Below are 17,257 nucleotides of genomic sequence, written 5' to 3'. Positions count from 1 at the left end.
TTGTGGGGATACCAACCACCAGAGCTCTTGGGGGTCTCCTGTTCTTTATTTTTTCACTGGCTTACTTGGTGACAGTCCTTGGAAACAGCCTAATCATTATGCTGATTCTCATGGATTATAGGCTTCACTCACCCATGTATTTCTTCCTCAGCAATCTCTCTTTCAGTGAAGTATTAACCACAACCTGTGCTGTTCCCAAGATGCTGGCAGGCTTCCTGTCAGACAGAAAGAGCATATCCTTTGGTGGATGCTTCACCCAGTCTTATTTCTACTTCCTCTCTGGATGTACTGAGTTTATACTTTTTGCAGTCATGTCCTATGATCGTTATGTGGCCATTTGCAGCCCGCTTCAGTACCCAGCAATTATGACCAGCTCACTGTGTGTGCGTCTTGTTATCCTCTCCTGGGTGGGTGGTTTTTTCCTCATTCTCCCGTCCACTGTCCTTAAGGTGGGGCTGCCATACTGTGGCCCCAATGTGATTGATCACTTTTTCTGTGACAGTGCCCCCCTCCTCCACTTGGCCTGTGCTGACATCCACATCATTGAGCTGTTAGACTTCCTCAGCTCCCTTGTCCTGCTCATCAGCTCCCTCTCACTCACTGTGGTCTCCTATGTTTATGTCATCTCCACCATTCTGAAGATACCCTCAGGTCAAGGTCAACGTAAAGCCTTTGCTACATGTGCCTCTCACTTCATTGTAGTCTCCATGGGCTATGGGATCTCCATTATTGTGTATGTCCACCTCTCCCAGAAGAGCAGCTTACATCTCAACAAGATCCTCTTTATCCTCTCTAGTGTTCTCACACCCCTCCTGAATCCCTTCATCTTCGGTCTACGGAATGAAACCATGAAAGATGCTCTGAAGGACAGCTTGGCCAAGGGCCGGAACTTCCTCAAGGGGATGAGGTCCAAGTGACATGATCCGTGAGAGTCAGTTTAATTCTGGGATCCTCAGCTTCATCCATGATTCCAGCAAAGCCCCATGATGTACGTAAATTAACAAATAATGTCTGCTATGAAAGTATTTTAACTTGATAACCAAATATACAGGTTTCATGTGTATGTTAGATTTTGAAGATTTTGTTACAATAATTAATATTTTTATTTATAAGTGCTAATAGATGATGATGTGTTTAGTAATAAAAGTAATAGTATAGTATTTACTAAAAACTCAGTTTCAGATATCACTTGGTTGGAAATGTGTATATTATTTTAAATCATCATAATAAATTAAACTGTAATTAATATGTGTGTGTGTCTGTGTGTGTGTGTGTGTGTGTGTGTTTGCATTAGGTATAAGACTGCTCTAAAAACTTTGTCTACAATCCAACAAGTTGAACTCAAACACACACACACACACACACAAGAATTACACCTTGGAATAGAATTTGAAATGTTTTAGTAGGGGCATAAACTCTATCATACTTTGGAATAACATATGCATTATTAATTTGCTTTATACTTCATTTCAGTTCAATTTTATTTATGACATTACTATTTATATGAAAACCTTCAAAAGATATATATATTTTTCCCACAGTTTCTTCAAGTACATGTGTTTTGCAATTTAGTACTACTGATACACATGAAAATCTAATACATTTAAAGTGACAGAGGTACTATAACAATACAGGATAATTAAAAAGCAAAAATATAAGAGAAATTTAGCAATATGGATTTGTTAAGGACAATTAAGATACCATTTTTGCACAAGCTAGGAAGTAATAATTTGGTGAATGGTAATATTAGAAATTCTTCTTTAGGACAAATGGTGGTTATACAAGTTTTCCATACTTCTAAACTGGTGGCTAGAGATAGCAGAAAAATGGGAAATTGAACATGAAGGCAATTCATATGAATTATCTAAACTGAGGAATAGAGGGAAAACAATGAGAAAAAGATGAGTAGCACCAAAGGGAGCCTCGTCACAATAGGACATTCTTTAATCTATGTATATTTATATTCCCACAGTGGAAACAGGTGATTTGTGAGGAAAAAAATATGAAAAAAATAGTGATTGATTTAATTCCCAATTCAGATATTTAAACTGACAGATTTCCACGAAAAGAAAAATAAGGGTAGAAAATCTCACCAAAATCATTATCAAGTTAACAATGTCTAGGCACACACTAGTCAAACCGCTGTAAACCTGCACTAAAGATAAAATTTGCAAGTAACCACAGGAAATAAAGTCACATTTAATATATAGAGAAATGGCTAAAAGTCATCTCTGAGTTTTCATGAAAAATTGGTAGGCAATTGACAACAGAAAGACATGGTGAGGGGCTAAAAAAATAAAAACAAATAATAATAAAAAAAACCTCTGGAATTCAAACATCCATATCCTTAAAAATGATAATAAATTAAGGACCTTCCTTATTAACATAAAACAAAGCAGAAATAATGTGTCACCAGCCTGTGTAGATGACAGAAAATGTTAAAAGATATCTTCAGACTGATGGAAAATTACTCCAAATGGAAACTTGTATTAATTTATTTGAGCAAAAGTCACCACAAATGGTTAACAAGTTAGCAAATATGAGCAATTTTACTTGATTTGTATCATGTCATCTAAAAGACAAGAGAGTGGGGCGTCTGGGTAGCTGTCGGTTAAGCATCCGACTTTAGCTCAGGTCATGGTCTCACAGTTTGTGAGTTCAAGCCTGGTGTCGGGCTCTGTGCTGACAACTCAGAGCCTGGAGCCTGCTTTGGATTCTATGTCTCCCTCTCTATGCCTCTCCCCAGCTGGCGCTCTCTCTCTCTCTCTCTCTCTTACTAAACACACACACACATGCACACACACACACACACACACACACACAAAATTAACATGATAGTAAGTATGTATATATATAAACACCATAAAAGTATCTAATGTGCAATAACAGAGTTAATATATATATATATATATATATATATATACACACACATATATATATATATATACACACACACATACGTATACATATATATATATATATGTAATAAAAGTTGACTAATGATTATTATATTTGAGAAATAGGACATAGGAAGAGGAAGTGTATGCAGGTGCAGGAAATGGACACTAGAAATCTCAAGGTGGTTTCAGAGGATGCAGAGAAAGAGGAACCCTTTTACACTAGTGGTGAGAATGAAAAATGGTGCAGCCTCTCTGGAGAACAATATGGAGGCTCCTCAAAAAATTCAAAATAGAACTACCCTATGATCCGGCAATTGCACTACTTGGGTATTTATCCAAAGTATACAAAAATTGTGATTTGAAGGTTCACATGCATCCCAGTGTCTATAGTAGCACTATCAACAATAGCCAAAGTATGGAAAGAGTCCAATGTCCATTGACTGATAAATGGATAAAGCAGATGTGGTATACATATAAACTATGGAATATTACTCAGTGATAAAAAATAATGATATCTTGTCATTTGTAACAGTGTGGATAGAACTAGAGTGTACAATCCTAACTGAAATGAGTCAGAAACATTTGTCAGAAAAAGACAAATATCACATGATTTCACTCATATTTGGAATAAGAAACAAAACGGATGAACATAGGGGAAGGGAAGAAAAAATAAGATTAAAAACAGAGAGGGAGACAAACCATAAGGGTGTCTTAAACACAGAGAATGACCTGAGGGTTGCTAGAGGGTGGTGACAGGGGATGGGCTAAATGGGTGATGGGCATTAAGGAGGACACTTGTTGGGATGATCACTGGGAGTTATATGTAAGTAATGAGTCACAAAATACTACTCCTGAAATCATTATTACACGATATGTTAACTAACTGGGAATTAAATTTAAAACAATGAGGACAAAAAGTAACATAGTAAAAATAGAATAAAAGAATTATTGTTGATTCTGGTCATACAGGAGGGAAAATGCATAGAAAAAATTATAATTTCTATAAATTGTAGAAAAATTTATCAAATTTCTACTTGTGTTGCCACTTTATAAGGGTTATATGTCATTTATACTAATAACGTGTATTCTATCCTTCAAAAAATTCTCACGGTGGATTCAAGGGGAAGAAGAGGCAAGTAGGAAGTATGGATGTATAGTGACAGTATAGTGGAAGAAAGGAAAGGGAACAGTAAAATAATGTGTCATTAACAAAAAGAAAGAGAAAGAAAGAAAGAAAGAAAGAAAGAAAGAAAGAAAGAAAGAAAGAAGTGAAAGAGAAGAAAGAAGGAAAGAAAGGAAGGAAGGAGGGAAGGAAGGAAGGAAGGAAGGAAGGAAGGAAGACAGGAAAGGATAAACTGAGGAACAACAGCAGTAGCAATCAGGATGAAGGGACAATAAGTAATCAGATAGAATTAAAATTGGAATCAGAAATTTAATTAAATAGGAATAGACTTGAAACACAAAACACCAAGTAATGACAGAAAGTGTCAGACTGGGTAAAGAAGAACTTGATTTACACTGTCTATAAAAGATGCATTCTAAAGAGAGATATGCATAAAAAGAAAAGGATAGAATACAGAAGATATCCCATGGGCATCTTAAGCAGAGGGAAAATGGTGACCAATGACATTTACCAAATAAATTTCAAGGTGAAGACTATTGAGAGATATAATCAAGAGTATTACATACTGGAAGAAAGGGATAATATTTCAAATTATAAAATTATAAAATTATGTAGCAATGCAACAGAACATCCAACCCCATAAAGCCAAATATTTATGGAAGTGCAAGGAAAACTTGCTGAGTCTCTATCATAGTCAGAGATTTTAATATCTTCTCTCCCCATAATTGATAAATACTAAGTAATTATCAGTAAAAATATAAGTGAGTATATAGAATTTCCAAATACTGTCAAACAATTTGATCCAGTTAAACATTAAAACAACACACTATCTTCAGAACACACATTCTATGTGTAGAGAAGGAAAAATTCTCTTCTGCCTTCTTAGAGTCTCTGGCTGGGCCTAAAGATTAAATTGACATAAACCAGATTAACAGGAGAAAAGTGTCCAAGTTTCATTGAGATTTTACACATACATGAGAGCATTTACAAAGCAATGAAGACCTGCAGTTGTGACCAGAGCAGGAAAATGTTATATCTTTCAAAAGAGGAAACAATGAATTTCTGAAGAATTTGCAAAACAGAGGGGTTTGGGCTACACGTAGAAATAGTGAAGAATTAACAGGGTTTGTTTTTACAGCCTTGTCAATCCTAAATTCCCTGTCTCTGGTGATAAGGATGTCTCCCTCCTTGTACAGGAGGGCACATTTCACAGGGAGTTTTATCTCCTGCTTTCAGAATAAAAAGGAGGGTCCGAGTGTCCTTATTCACCTGCTATTGTTAGAGCCTATAACTAAAAACAATCCACATGCCAAAGTGGCATATTTTGGAGTGACAGTCTCTGAATGCCTTCAAACTCTCAGGAAGTGAATATGGAAAGTTCATCAAGACAGACCATAGGCTGGTGCATAAATCATTCTCAACATAGTTCAAAGGAAGGAAATCATATGAAGCATATATTCTAATAATGGAGTTAAATTGGAATTCAATAAAATATAATGTTTATAAAAATTCTCAAAGAATTGAGAATTAAGTAACCATTTCTATGTAAACCTTGGGAATAAGAAAAAATAAAAAAAAACAAAATAGAAAATACCTTGAAAGTATTTTAATATTGACAATAAAAGCACAACACAAAATTTGTGGTTTCTTCCTAATGCAGGGCTTCATGGTGAAATTGCAACTTTAAACACCTTAATCAGAATAACAGGTTGAAAATATGTTATGTAAATTTCCACATAACACAACCAGAAAAAGCATACTTTACTGAAAGTAGGTAACAGAAAATAATAATACGAATAAACTCAAGTCAAAATGAAGTAGAAAATATATACAGAATGCAGGAATTCAAGCCAAATAAATATTGGCTCTTAGAAAAAAAATAATAAAATATGTAAGACCCTACTGAGTAAAAAAAGAGAGAACTCACAAAATATCAATATTAAGAAAGAAATTAGGGGTGCCTGTGTGGCTCAGTAGTTTAAATGTATGAATCTTGATTTTGGCTCAGATCATGATCTCATGGTTTTGTGGTTTTGAACCCTGAATAGGGCTCCATGCTGATAGTGCAGAGACTGCTTGGGGTTCTCTCTCTCTCTCTCTCTCTCTCTCTCTCTCCCCCTCTCTCTCTGCCTTTTCCCTACTCATGCTGTCTCTGACTCTCTCTCAAAATAAACAAACTTTAAAAAAAGAATGAAAATTAAAATATCACTGTACATTCTATGGATTATAAGGGAAACTTATTGAATAACTTTAGCCCAATTACAAATGGAATTTCAGTACACTAAAACAATGGCACCTTATCCAGCCTGTAGGATAAGGAGTCCACTGTAGGAGTCCACTGGGTCCAGAGGCACTTCCCCCTGGGGGCACTCATACAGTCAGCTCATGGCTGAGGCTGGGTCACATGACTGGCAAGGTTAGTATCAGGGCTGAAAAGACTTGTACATGACACGTTTTCATGGACTGAACTTGAGGTAACTGAACATTCTTGTACAGTTTGTGGGGTCAGATGCCTTCTGGAGAATTTGCACATGAATGCCAAGACCACACTCACATTGCAGGTGCTGTTATGGTGTCCTTTGCATAAGATTTTATGCATGTGGAGAAATTGGAAATGGAAACATTAAGTTGTCAGCAGGAAGTAATGACAATAAAGAACAGAAAGTTGTTACCATAGAGATGATTCAGCCAATTCATCTAACTTTTGCACCAAAGTTCCTGAAGTACTTTTATAAAACCACTCCCTTCTCTCCTACAGTCACAGGAACTATGTTGCCAGATACCACTTATCTTGGAGAATAAAATCGCTGATATGGGACATTTAAAGCACTATTTGTCTCCCAAGATCCAGGATGAAAAAGGATGTTAGGAATTCTTAAAATCCAAGAAAATAAAACTAAGTAAGCCCTTTGAGAACTGTTCCCAGATGCTAGCATGGACCTAAGTCTTTTTCTGTCCACAAATTTGTACCTTTGAGAACAGAAGTAGGTGCCATTTTCTGTGCATAACCTATGTTTCCCCTCCATTGTCCACAATTTGACTAAATAATAAAGTCCAAAGTTAAAACAAATACAAGGTTGTGGTGCTCCTTGATGGAAGCCCACAGACAGGACTGTGGCTTCCCTAAGTCTAATCTTGTGAGTAGGAGACACCCCACCCCCTACCCCACAGCACAACCTTGTTACCCTGTGCACCTGTTCCTTGCCGGGGCTGAGCCAGGTGATGGGGCCCTGGGAACCTGGAGGGAGGCTGGCCTCTGGGTCTGGAAGCCAGGAGCCCCTTGTCTCAGTGAAGGTGCGGTGCCAGGGATGCCCCTCCAGGCTGACCCCACCAGGGCCACCCCTCCTTCCCTGCCAGACTAGGCTCAGGCAGTTCTGCTTCTCACTCAAGCTCTGGACTCCTGGTCAGAAACCTGAAGTTCTTAGAGGTGTCAGAGCATCTTCTGTGGATGCAGGTGGGAAGAGGAGTGGGCTGTGACCTCTGCCCTGTGCCTGAGGGCTCACCCTGGGCTGAGTGGCAGTACTTGTTCTGGGCTGTCTGGTGGTGCTGTACTTGTCAGTAGTTATCCTCAGCACAGGCTCATGGGCTGCCCTCACTGGGACCTGTGCAAAGTTGCCTGTGATGGTAGAAGACCTTCTTGGGTGTAAGTGGGACTGTGCAGGGTGTACCCCAGAAGGTGGACTGTAGCTGTGCTCTGTCCCTTAGCATCCTTCCCCTGTCATGGCCTCCTCCCTTCCCCGCAGGTTGGAGCCTCCCCTTCTCCCTCTGTGTGCCTGTGGCACTGCGGAACCTGGATGGGCTGGGGGTGACCCTGTGGAGGTCAGTAGGCTCCCCATTCAGGAGGCACAGGCACGGAGTGTGGTGGGCACTCCCTGTTGGCCCCACTGTATACCATGTGGCCCTGATGGCATGGGAGTTTCATGTCTGACCTTCCTAAAACTGGGCTTGGTGTTGTTGCTGGCCACACCTCTAAACACACTTTCCTGCCTTTCCTGAGCCACCTGTTGCCTCCCTTCTTGTAGTCCTTCTTCCTGGGTCAGGACCTCAGTGCCTACTGCCCTGCTTGCTGGGCCTGGCGCAGTGTGTAGACCATCGGAAATGCCCTCCAGTCCCCATCAATAGGAACTCTGCCCCCCCACACAGCTTCTCAGATGGTTTTCCAGCCAGAACCTTCTCCTGGGCATTGACTCTCCCCTGGTCACTTAGGCTGCTATCTTCCAGGTTCTGTTGCTGCTGTTTCAGTGGCCACCCTTCATACCACAGGTGTCAGAACCTGGCCTGCAGTGGGGAGCTCAGGAGCAGAGGAGAAAGAGGAAGAGACCTGGACACTGCAGTAGCCATGGACCACACACATGGTTGTGAATATCAATATTTGGTTTTTTTATTGCTGAGTGACATTTTGCTATATAGAGTTTCTCTGTTTGCTATATAGAGTTACTCTGTTTCTCCCTTATTTCCTCGTGATTATTTTGATTGGGTCTGATGTGTGATTATTATAGAAAAAAAACTAGTATGAACATGTGCCAACTTTTTATAGGTCCACTTTCTAATAAAAATTACTAATGTTTAAAAGTCTAATGCTGTTTCATAGGATAGGCACATGTTACATCTTATAAGAAACATCAAGGAGTATTTTCAGCTTTTATAACAGTAAACTTCCACTAGTGATAAAAATTCTGTTATATCGCATACTTTTCAATGCTTTGTTTTGTGCATATTTTTAAAACAGTCATTAAAAGTCATTTGAGACTATGAAAGCTTTATATCTCTATGGTTTGAATTTGCATTTGATTACTAATGATGCCAAGTATATTTTAAGCTACCAATATACTATTTTTTGAGGAATTCCAGTTTTTGTGTAATGGTTGTTTCACCTCTAATATATCTTTGCCTATGCCTTCTTCTATAATCTTTATAATTTTACTTTTTATATTTAGTCATATGATCCATGTGAACTTAGTTGTTCTATATGTAATGAGGAAGGAATGAAGTGCTCTTCATTTACTTGTTTATACATTTTTGCCCAGGTGATATATTTTTTCCTGTATCTTTCATAAGTTTCCCCAGCTTTACTGAAATATTATTGATACAACGTATGTAACTTTAAGGTGCATAACATGATGATATGTGGATCCTGAGAAACATAACAGAAACCCATGGGGGAGGGGAAGGAAAGAAAAAAAAAAAGAAAAAAAGAGGTTAGAGTGGGAGAGAGCCAAAGCATAAGAGACTGTTAAAAACTGAGAACAAACTGAGGGTTGATGGGGGGTGGGAGGGAGGGCAGGGTGGGAGGGAGGGCAGGGTGGGTGATGGGTATTGAGGAGGGCACCTTTTGGGATGAGCACTGGGTGTTGTATGGAAACCAATTTGACAGTAAATTTCATATATTAAAAAATAAATAAATAAATAAATAAATAAATAAATAAATAAATAAAAAAAAAGATAAACTTATACATTGAGAAGTGATTACCGCAATAATGTTAGCTGACACTTTCATTACCTCAAATAATTGCTGTTTTTTAAGCAATAGCATTTAAAATTAACTTTTTAAATTATTTTCAAGTGTTTCCTGGGTAGATGAGTCAGTTACGTATCTGACTCAAGATTTCTACATCCGACAGATTTCACTTAATTTTTTCCACAATTCTTTCCATTTTCCTTACTTTTTTAAATACATATTTCATAATTAGCTTGTTAATTTCCCCAAAAATCATGCTTGAATTTGGTTGAGATTGAAGTAAATCTTATCCATTGGGTTTTTAATTCAATTGTTTCATTATTGACTTCTGTATTTTACTTTCTTTCCCATTGTATAATTTTCATTTTTTTCAGTATCCCAAATTTGTCCTCTAACTTCTTAAACATTTAATCCATAGTTATTTTAAATCTATGTCAAATAATACTTTTATTTTGAGGTTTATTTTCCCATTAGAATTGAAGATTTCTGTTTGACTTTTATAAATTACTTTTACTTTTTCACTACTTGCCAGTCATCTAGCTGGCATATATTTTATGTTAAAAATTGCTTAAAAAATTAATGGATAATAAGAAAAAAGTTATATTTCTTAAACTGAATGTCATAAATTATTACTTTTCTTTCTTAATGACATTTAAATCACTTTGATAGTTGTCACCACTGACACATTCCCATCTCATTGCTTGAAAATCTAGCCAAACTCTAAAAGCTATTATAATTATTTAAATAGATAAATGGCACCCTGAAAACACCAATGAAAATAATTCTGTGCTGTGTCCAAAATGCTTTAAATTACAGAGTTATCTGACTGTCAATGGAAGCAAACAAATCTCACAAACAAATCTGTGTCACATGTATACCATCCTACTCGAGAAGGATGCACACACTAATTCATTAGCTCCAATTCCCAAAACTATGTGCATTCTTGCTTATTTTTTTTCAGAAACTTTATAAATGTCATAGTTTTAAGGCTAGAAACATTTTGCTATTTCATACTTTTCCAAAAGTGAGAAATTGTGAACAAATGAATACTCAAAGTTCTTTTAACCACTGTGACGTTTTTATTGTCATAACCTGGTGACACCACTGGAATAATGCTCACACTGAAATAAAATTTACTTTTGCATCATCTTGTTGACAATGATCTATTTTAATGGAAGAGGTATATAAACCAAAACATTGGAAACCCTCCCTTGAATTGACCCTAGTCTTGAAAAAGTTTCATATAAGAAACTTTTGACCTTCAATGGATACAGTATCTCTAAGTATTCTTTTTAAAAATCTTCACTTTGAGTTTTTTGGCTTGTTGAGGTAATGGAGTTAACAAATTTCACCAAAGATAACAGATTTTAACTCTCATTCATGAACAGAAAATTTTAACAATGAGAAAAATATGCTTGTTTAGCTTATTAACATGGAGATAACAAGCTCCTCTCAGTGTTCTTTTTGAAACTATACATGTTAATATATTTCAGTAAGTAAATTATATCCTCACATGGAACTTACTATCCTTGACCAAAATAAACAAACAAACCAAAAAACTTATAATGACATTTTCTTCTAATTCTCAATTCAGCTTCATGCAATAGATATATGTATTAAGTGTCAGTTTTTTTGATATTACATTTATGTTTATTTATATTTATATTTATATTATTTATTTATTTTTATGGTTGAAGAATGAATAAAAATGGCCTTTAATTTTTGGCAAGTCTTACTTTTCTGAAATTTAACCGACTCATTTAAAACTTGTGAAAATAATTTTGGGGGGGTGTCTGGGTAGCTCAATCAGTTAAGTGTCTGACTCTTGATATTAGCTTAGGTCAAGATCCCAGGGTTGTGGGATCAAACCCCACATGCCACTCCATGCTGGGTGTGGAGCCTGTTTAAGATTTTCTCTCTCGCTATCCCTCTGCCCCTTCCCCACTTTCTCTGTCTCTAAAAAAAATAATAAATAATTTTTGAAAGTTTAATGTACATTACAGTTGTCAAGTTTAAGAATGAGATAAATGTGGTAATGAATAAAAATGGCATGATGAAGGGATAATTTCCATGTAATTATTAAGAATCCAAAGGAGTTTAATGCCTGAGGGTGACAGATGGTGATTACAGTTGTGGTGAGCATTGTATACTGTATAGAATTATCAAATCACTATGTTACACACCTGAATCTCATATAAAATTGTATTCTATGTCTACTCCACTTTAATAATATTACTTTAAAAACAATTAAAAGGAGCATTACATAAAATTGGAAAGTTCTGGCTATTGCTTATGAGATTTTTTTAGAACCAACATGTTCATATAATCATACCACACACCCCTACTAAACGTTTTAGCTGTAACTCAGTTAATTCAACTTGGGAAGAGGTAGGAGAAATTATTTGTAAGTCACACACATGATTTTCTTTTCTTCTCTAAAATGTGTTAGTGGTTGGATTATAGCTGAACTGATAGAAGAATTCTGCTTTTGTCTAAATAATATGTATGTCCAATGAAATTCCACAAAAACTTGTCATTCCAATTCAAGCCATATTTGTAATGAGGTTTGCATTTGATGGTGTGAGACTCTCTTTTGAAACACAGCCATTATCCCCTTAGTCATTCTGAACTCCATTGTGCAGACATGCATGGATTTCTGCCTCTCTATCTGGATTTTCTCAACATATTTTTAATATACTTGTTGTCCCCAAGGTGTGTGTTACAAGCAGAAAAGTCATATATTATTTCTGCTTTGACCAGAAGGAGGCAACTGAGTGCTTTCTCCTTGTATTGATAGTTTTGGATTGCTACATGGTCATTTGTTACCCACTGAAATATCTGTTCATCTGGTTCAACTGCTCTGTGTTTGTGGCATTGCCTATGGGAGCCTAGACATCAGTATTTTTGCCTCAGTGGTGCCTCTCTACTTCACAATCCTCCTACTTTGTGGTCCATATGTTCTTGACTACCTTGTCTGTGAATTGCCTGTTCTTCTTCACATGCTCTGTACTGATATATTTCTGCAGAAGACCGTGATGGTCATAGGTAGGGCTAAGACATTGTTATTCCCCTTCCTCCTCATTATACTCTCCTACCTTCACTTTCTGGTGGCCATGATGAAAATACAATCAAGTAAGCGAAACCAGCAACAACAACAAAGATCTCCACATGTACTTCCCTCCTTACTGTGATGACCATATATTATGGAACAGGATGGATCGGTAACATGAAGCCCAAATCTCTCTATTCAGTAGAGGGAGACAAACTGATCTTGTTCTATTTGGTCATCAACCCTATGTTGAATCCTTTTATTTATAGCTTGAGAAATAAGGAAATGAAGGTAGTTTTATGGAGATTCTTGAGCAGAAACAACAATTATATATAATTTTAATAAATGAAACAAAGTAAAATGCATTTTATTTGGATTACCTGACTTTTAGAACCACAAAAATAGAATAATATTTTTTCAAAAAATAATATTATTATTTTTAAAGTTTCATTTAAATTCTAGTCAGTTAACATAACAGTATAATGTTAGTCTTTGGTATGAAATTTAGTTATTGAAACTTACATACAAAACCATGTACTTATCAAAAATACACTCCTTAATCCCCATTGGCGATTTATCCACCCCCACCCACGTCCTCTCTTGTAACCATTAGTTTGTTTTCTATAGTTAAGAGTCTGTTTCTTGGTTTGCTTTTCTATTTTTTCCCCATGATGGTTTCTTTTGTTTCTTAAATTCCAAGTGTGAGTTAAATCACATGGTATGTATCTTTCTCTGACTGACTAATTTTGCTTAGCATGATACGCTCTAGTTCTATCCACATTGTTGCAAATAACAAGATTTCATTCTTTTTTATGCCTGAGTAATATTCCTTGATATATAATGTATATCATACATCTTCTTTAGCCATTCATCAGTGGATGGACATTTGGTTTCTTTCCATAGTTTAGCTATTGCAGATAATACTGTTATAAATATCAGGGTGCAGACATCCCTTCAAATTAGTATTTTTGTATTCTTTAGGTAAATACTTAGTTGTGCTATTGCTGGATCTTAGGATAGTATTACTTTTCAATTTTTAGGGAACTCCATACAGTTTTCAGAGTGGGTGAACCAGTTTGCATTTGACAGCTGTGTAGTGATATATCACTGTAGTTTTTATGTAAGTTTTCTTATGATGAATGATGTTGAGCTTCTTTTCATGTGTCTGTTAGCCATCCCATGATTTTGCAAAAATGTTATTGATGTCTTCTGTCCATTTTTGATTTGGATTATTTGTTCTTTGTGTGTTGGGTTTAATATGTTCTTTATGTATTTTGAATACTCTTTATCAGATATGTCATTTGCAAATATCTTCTCCCATTATGTAGGTTGCCTTTTGGATTTTATGATAGTTTCTTTCTCTGTTTTTTATTTTGATGAAGTTCCAATATTTTTCTTTTGTTTTCCTTATCCATGAGACATAACTAAAAATTAATTGTTATAGGCAGTGTCAAAGAGGTTACTGCCTGTGTTATCCTCTTGGATTTTAATGGTTTTCTATCTCAAATGTAGGTCTTTAATTCATTTTGGATAAATTTTTGTGTATGGTGTAAGAAAGTGGTCAAGTTTCATTCTTTTGCATGTTGCTTTCCAGTTTTCCAATACCATTTGTTGAAAAGACTATTTATCCATTAGTTATTCTTTCCTGTTTTGTCAAAGATCAATTGAACAAAAAGTTGTGATTCCTTTCTGGGTTTCTTATTCTGTTCTATTGATCTACATGTCTATTGTTCCAATAGCATACTGTCTTGATCACAGCAGGTTTATAACATAACTTGAAGTCTGAGATTTTAATGCCTCAAGCATTGCTTTTCTTTTTGAAGATTGCTGTAGCTATTTGGGGTCTTTTGTGGATCCATACAAATTTTAGGATTATTCGTTCTAGTACTGTGCAAAATGCTATTGGCATTATGATAGGGATTGTATTAATTATGATTTGTGTAGTATAGACCCTTTGAAAATATTTCTTCTTCCAATGAAGAATCCATGAACATGGATTGTCTTTCCATTTTTTTTGTATGTCATCTTTAATTTTTTCATCAGTGTTTTATGGTTTTCAGAGTACAGGATTTTACATCTTTGGTTAGGTTTATTTCTGGGTATCTTGTTTTTGCTGCAGTTGTCCATTGTATTGTTTCCTTCATTTATTTTTCTGCTGTTCTACATTGGTGTATAAAAATGCCACAGATTATTTATTATATGTTGGTTTCGTAACCTGTGAATTTACTGAATTCATGTATAGTTCTAGGACCATTTTTGTGGAGTCTTTTAGGTTTTCTATAGAGAATATCATGTTATCTGCAAATAGTGAAAGGTTTACTTCCTCCTTGCTGATTTGGATGCTTTTTATTTCTTTGTGTTGTATGATTGCTGTGTCTAGGATTTCCAATACTATGTCAATTAACAGTGGTGAGACTAGACATCCCTCTCCTGTTCCTGACCATAGAGGAAAAGGTCACAGTTTTTCCCCATTGACAACGATATTATCTTTGTTTTTGTTTCTGTTTTTGTTTTGTTTTGTTTTGTTTGTATATGTTCTTTATTATGTTGAGGTATGTTCCCTCTAACTTTTCTTTGTTGAAAAATTTTGTCATGAATGGATGTTGTACTTTGTCAAATTCTTTTTCTGCATCTATTAAAATGGTCATAAGGTTCTTATTCTTTCTTTTAGTAATGTGGTGTATCACATTATTGATTTGCAAATATTGAACCACTATTGCATCCCAGGAATAAATCCCACTTGATGGTGGTGATTCTTTTAATATACTGTTGGATGTGGCTTGCTAGTATTTCATTGAGATATTTTTCATCCATGTTCATCAGGGACATTGACCTGTAGTTTTTTGTTGGAGTGTTTATCTCCTTTTGGTCTCAGGGAAATCTCCTTTTGGTCTCATAGAATGAATTTATAAGTTTTCCTTCCTTTCCCATTTTTTGTAACAGTTTGAGAAAAATAGGTCTTAGCTCTTCCTTACGTGTTTGGTAGAATTCCCCTGGGAAGTTCAGTCATCTGACCCAGTTTCTTTGGAGATTTTTGATTAGTAATTAAATTTCTTTCCTTGTTATCAGACTGTTTAAGTTTTCTATTACTTCCTATTTCATTTTTGATAGTTTATATATTTCTAGTAGTTTATCCATTTTCTCACCCCAGGTTGTCCAGTTTACTGGCAAACAGTTGTTCGTATAGTTCTTCAATTATCTTATAATTGTTTGAATCTCTGTGTTGTTGCTTGTTTCTTTTTCTCTCTCATTTGTGATTTTGTTTATTTAGGTATTTTCTCCTTTTTCTATTTTTTTTTATAAGTCTAGTTAGGGCTTTATCAATTTTATTAATTTACTCATGATCACCATCAAAACTTCCGCCAGAATTTTTCAAGCTATCACTTGTGAGTAGACTATCCTTTAGTAGTTTCTTATAGTAGTAGACTATCCTTTAGTAGTTTAGTAGTTTTAGTATGAAGGCTTAACACCTTATAGCATTCCCTATTTTGGTGAATGCCTAAAACTTGTCTTCTAAAATCAAGAAGGACCACGTGGCTAGATATAGCATCCAGGTATGACACATTTGTTTCTATGACTGACTTTCATGAAAATCATGATGCTGCTCAAGTGATTTGTTTTGAAAATTATTTTAAGAAGCTTAATGACATTTTGTTTTCTTTCCTTGTTTACTGTACTTGACTTTATTTTTTAATCTTGAAGCTCTTATATTTTTAGCTTTAAATTGTAAACATTTTTCCCCAGAACATGGTTTACTATTGACTCATCCGTGCTAGTGTCACAAGTACACACTGGGCCTTTACAATATGTATTCTGAGATCTTGATTAACTTCTGAAAAATTTTCTCAGATTATAATTTTATTATATATTTTGTACAATTATTTCCAATTTTGGAAACCCCAATTATACTTTAATCAAATTTTCCCTGTTCTGACTCAATAACTTACATGTTAATTATTTTCACATCTTTATTTCTTTATCACCTTAGCTATTTTCTTGCTTTTATTAATTACACATATTGATTTAATTAAATATATTGAAAATTATTTCAGCCAACTCTACTTTGCTGGGAAAATTGTAGTTTGTGCCTTTATGAGATTGGATTTTGTCGTTTCCTGCATATTATATCCTATGTTTTATCAACTTTCTTCCACATCTTTTTTTTGTTCCTTTTGTTCAAAGTTAATGTTTTCTTTTCATTCCAATTTTTTTCATGTTTACAGATGTTTCTTTAATATCAGTCCACTTAGTTTTGGTGAATTTCTTTGTTTTTATTTGTTTGTTTTTTACAGTGTCCCATTTCAAATTTGCCAGGAGGAATTTAATAAGCTTTAACTTTTTTTCCCTTTTAAATAGACTTTAGATTTTACAGCCATTTTACATTCACACCAATATTAAGCAGAAAATACAGTGTTTCCATATACTCCTTACCCTATACGTGCAGTTTTCTCCACTATCAACATGTCCCACTAGAGTGGCACAAGTTTTTACAATTTATTTACCTACATTGACTTATCATTATCACCTGAAGTCCATAGTTTATACTAAGGTTTACTTATGATGTGCATTATATGGTTTGGAGAAATATGTAATATGTATTACTTAGTATTGAATAAAACACAATTAATATTTCTCCATATCTTTTTGATTTGATAGCTCATTTATTTTAACACTTAATAATACTCTATTTTCTGGTGTACTACAGTTTATCAATTTACCTACTGAAG

The 17,257-nt window shown here is 35.2% G+C and overlaps 1 protein-coding gene and 1 pseudogene across 1 annotated transcript; both read left to right on the top strand.

The window, feature by feature from the left end:
- The first annotated feature begins 311 nt into the window (after window positions 1–311).
- Window positions 312–917, top strand: LOC122242030 (olfactory receptor 6J1-like). The gene has a single exon (XM_042999028.1). It carries the CDS (start codon window positions 312–314, stop codon window positions 915–917), a length of 606 nt encoding a protein of 201 aa, XP_042854962.1.
- Window positions 918–7,245: 6,328 nt separating this feature from the next.
- Window positions 7,246–16,292, top strand: LOC122242028 (annotated as a pseudogene).
- The last annotated feature ends 965 nt before the right edge of the window (window positions 16,293–17,257 follow it).

The sequence above is a fragment of the Panthera tigris genome, chromosome A1, assembly GCF_018350195.1.
Source record: "Panthera tigris isolate Pti1 chromosome A1, P.tigris_Pti1_mat1.1, whole genome shotgun sequence".
NCBI classification, from domain to species: Eukaryota; Metazoa; Chordata; class Mammalia; order Carnivora; family Felidae; genus Panthera; species Panthera tigris.
The sequence above is the reverse complement of the archived record's forward strand: the minus strand, read 5'-3'. Positions and strand labels throughout refer to the sequence as shown.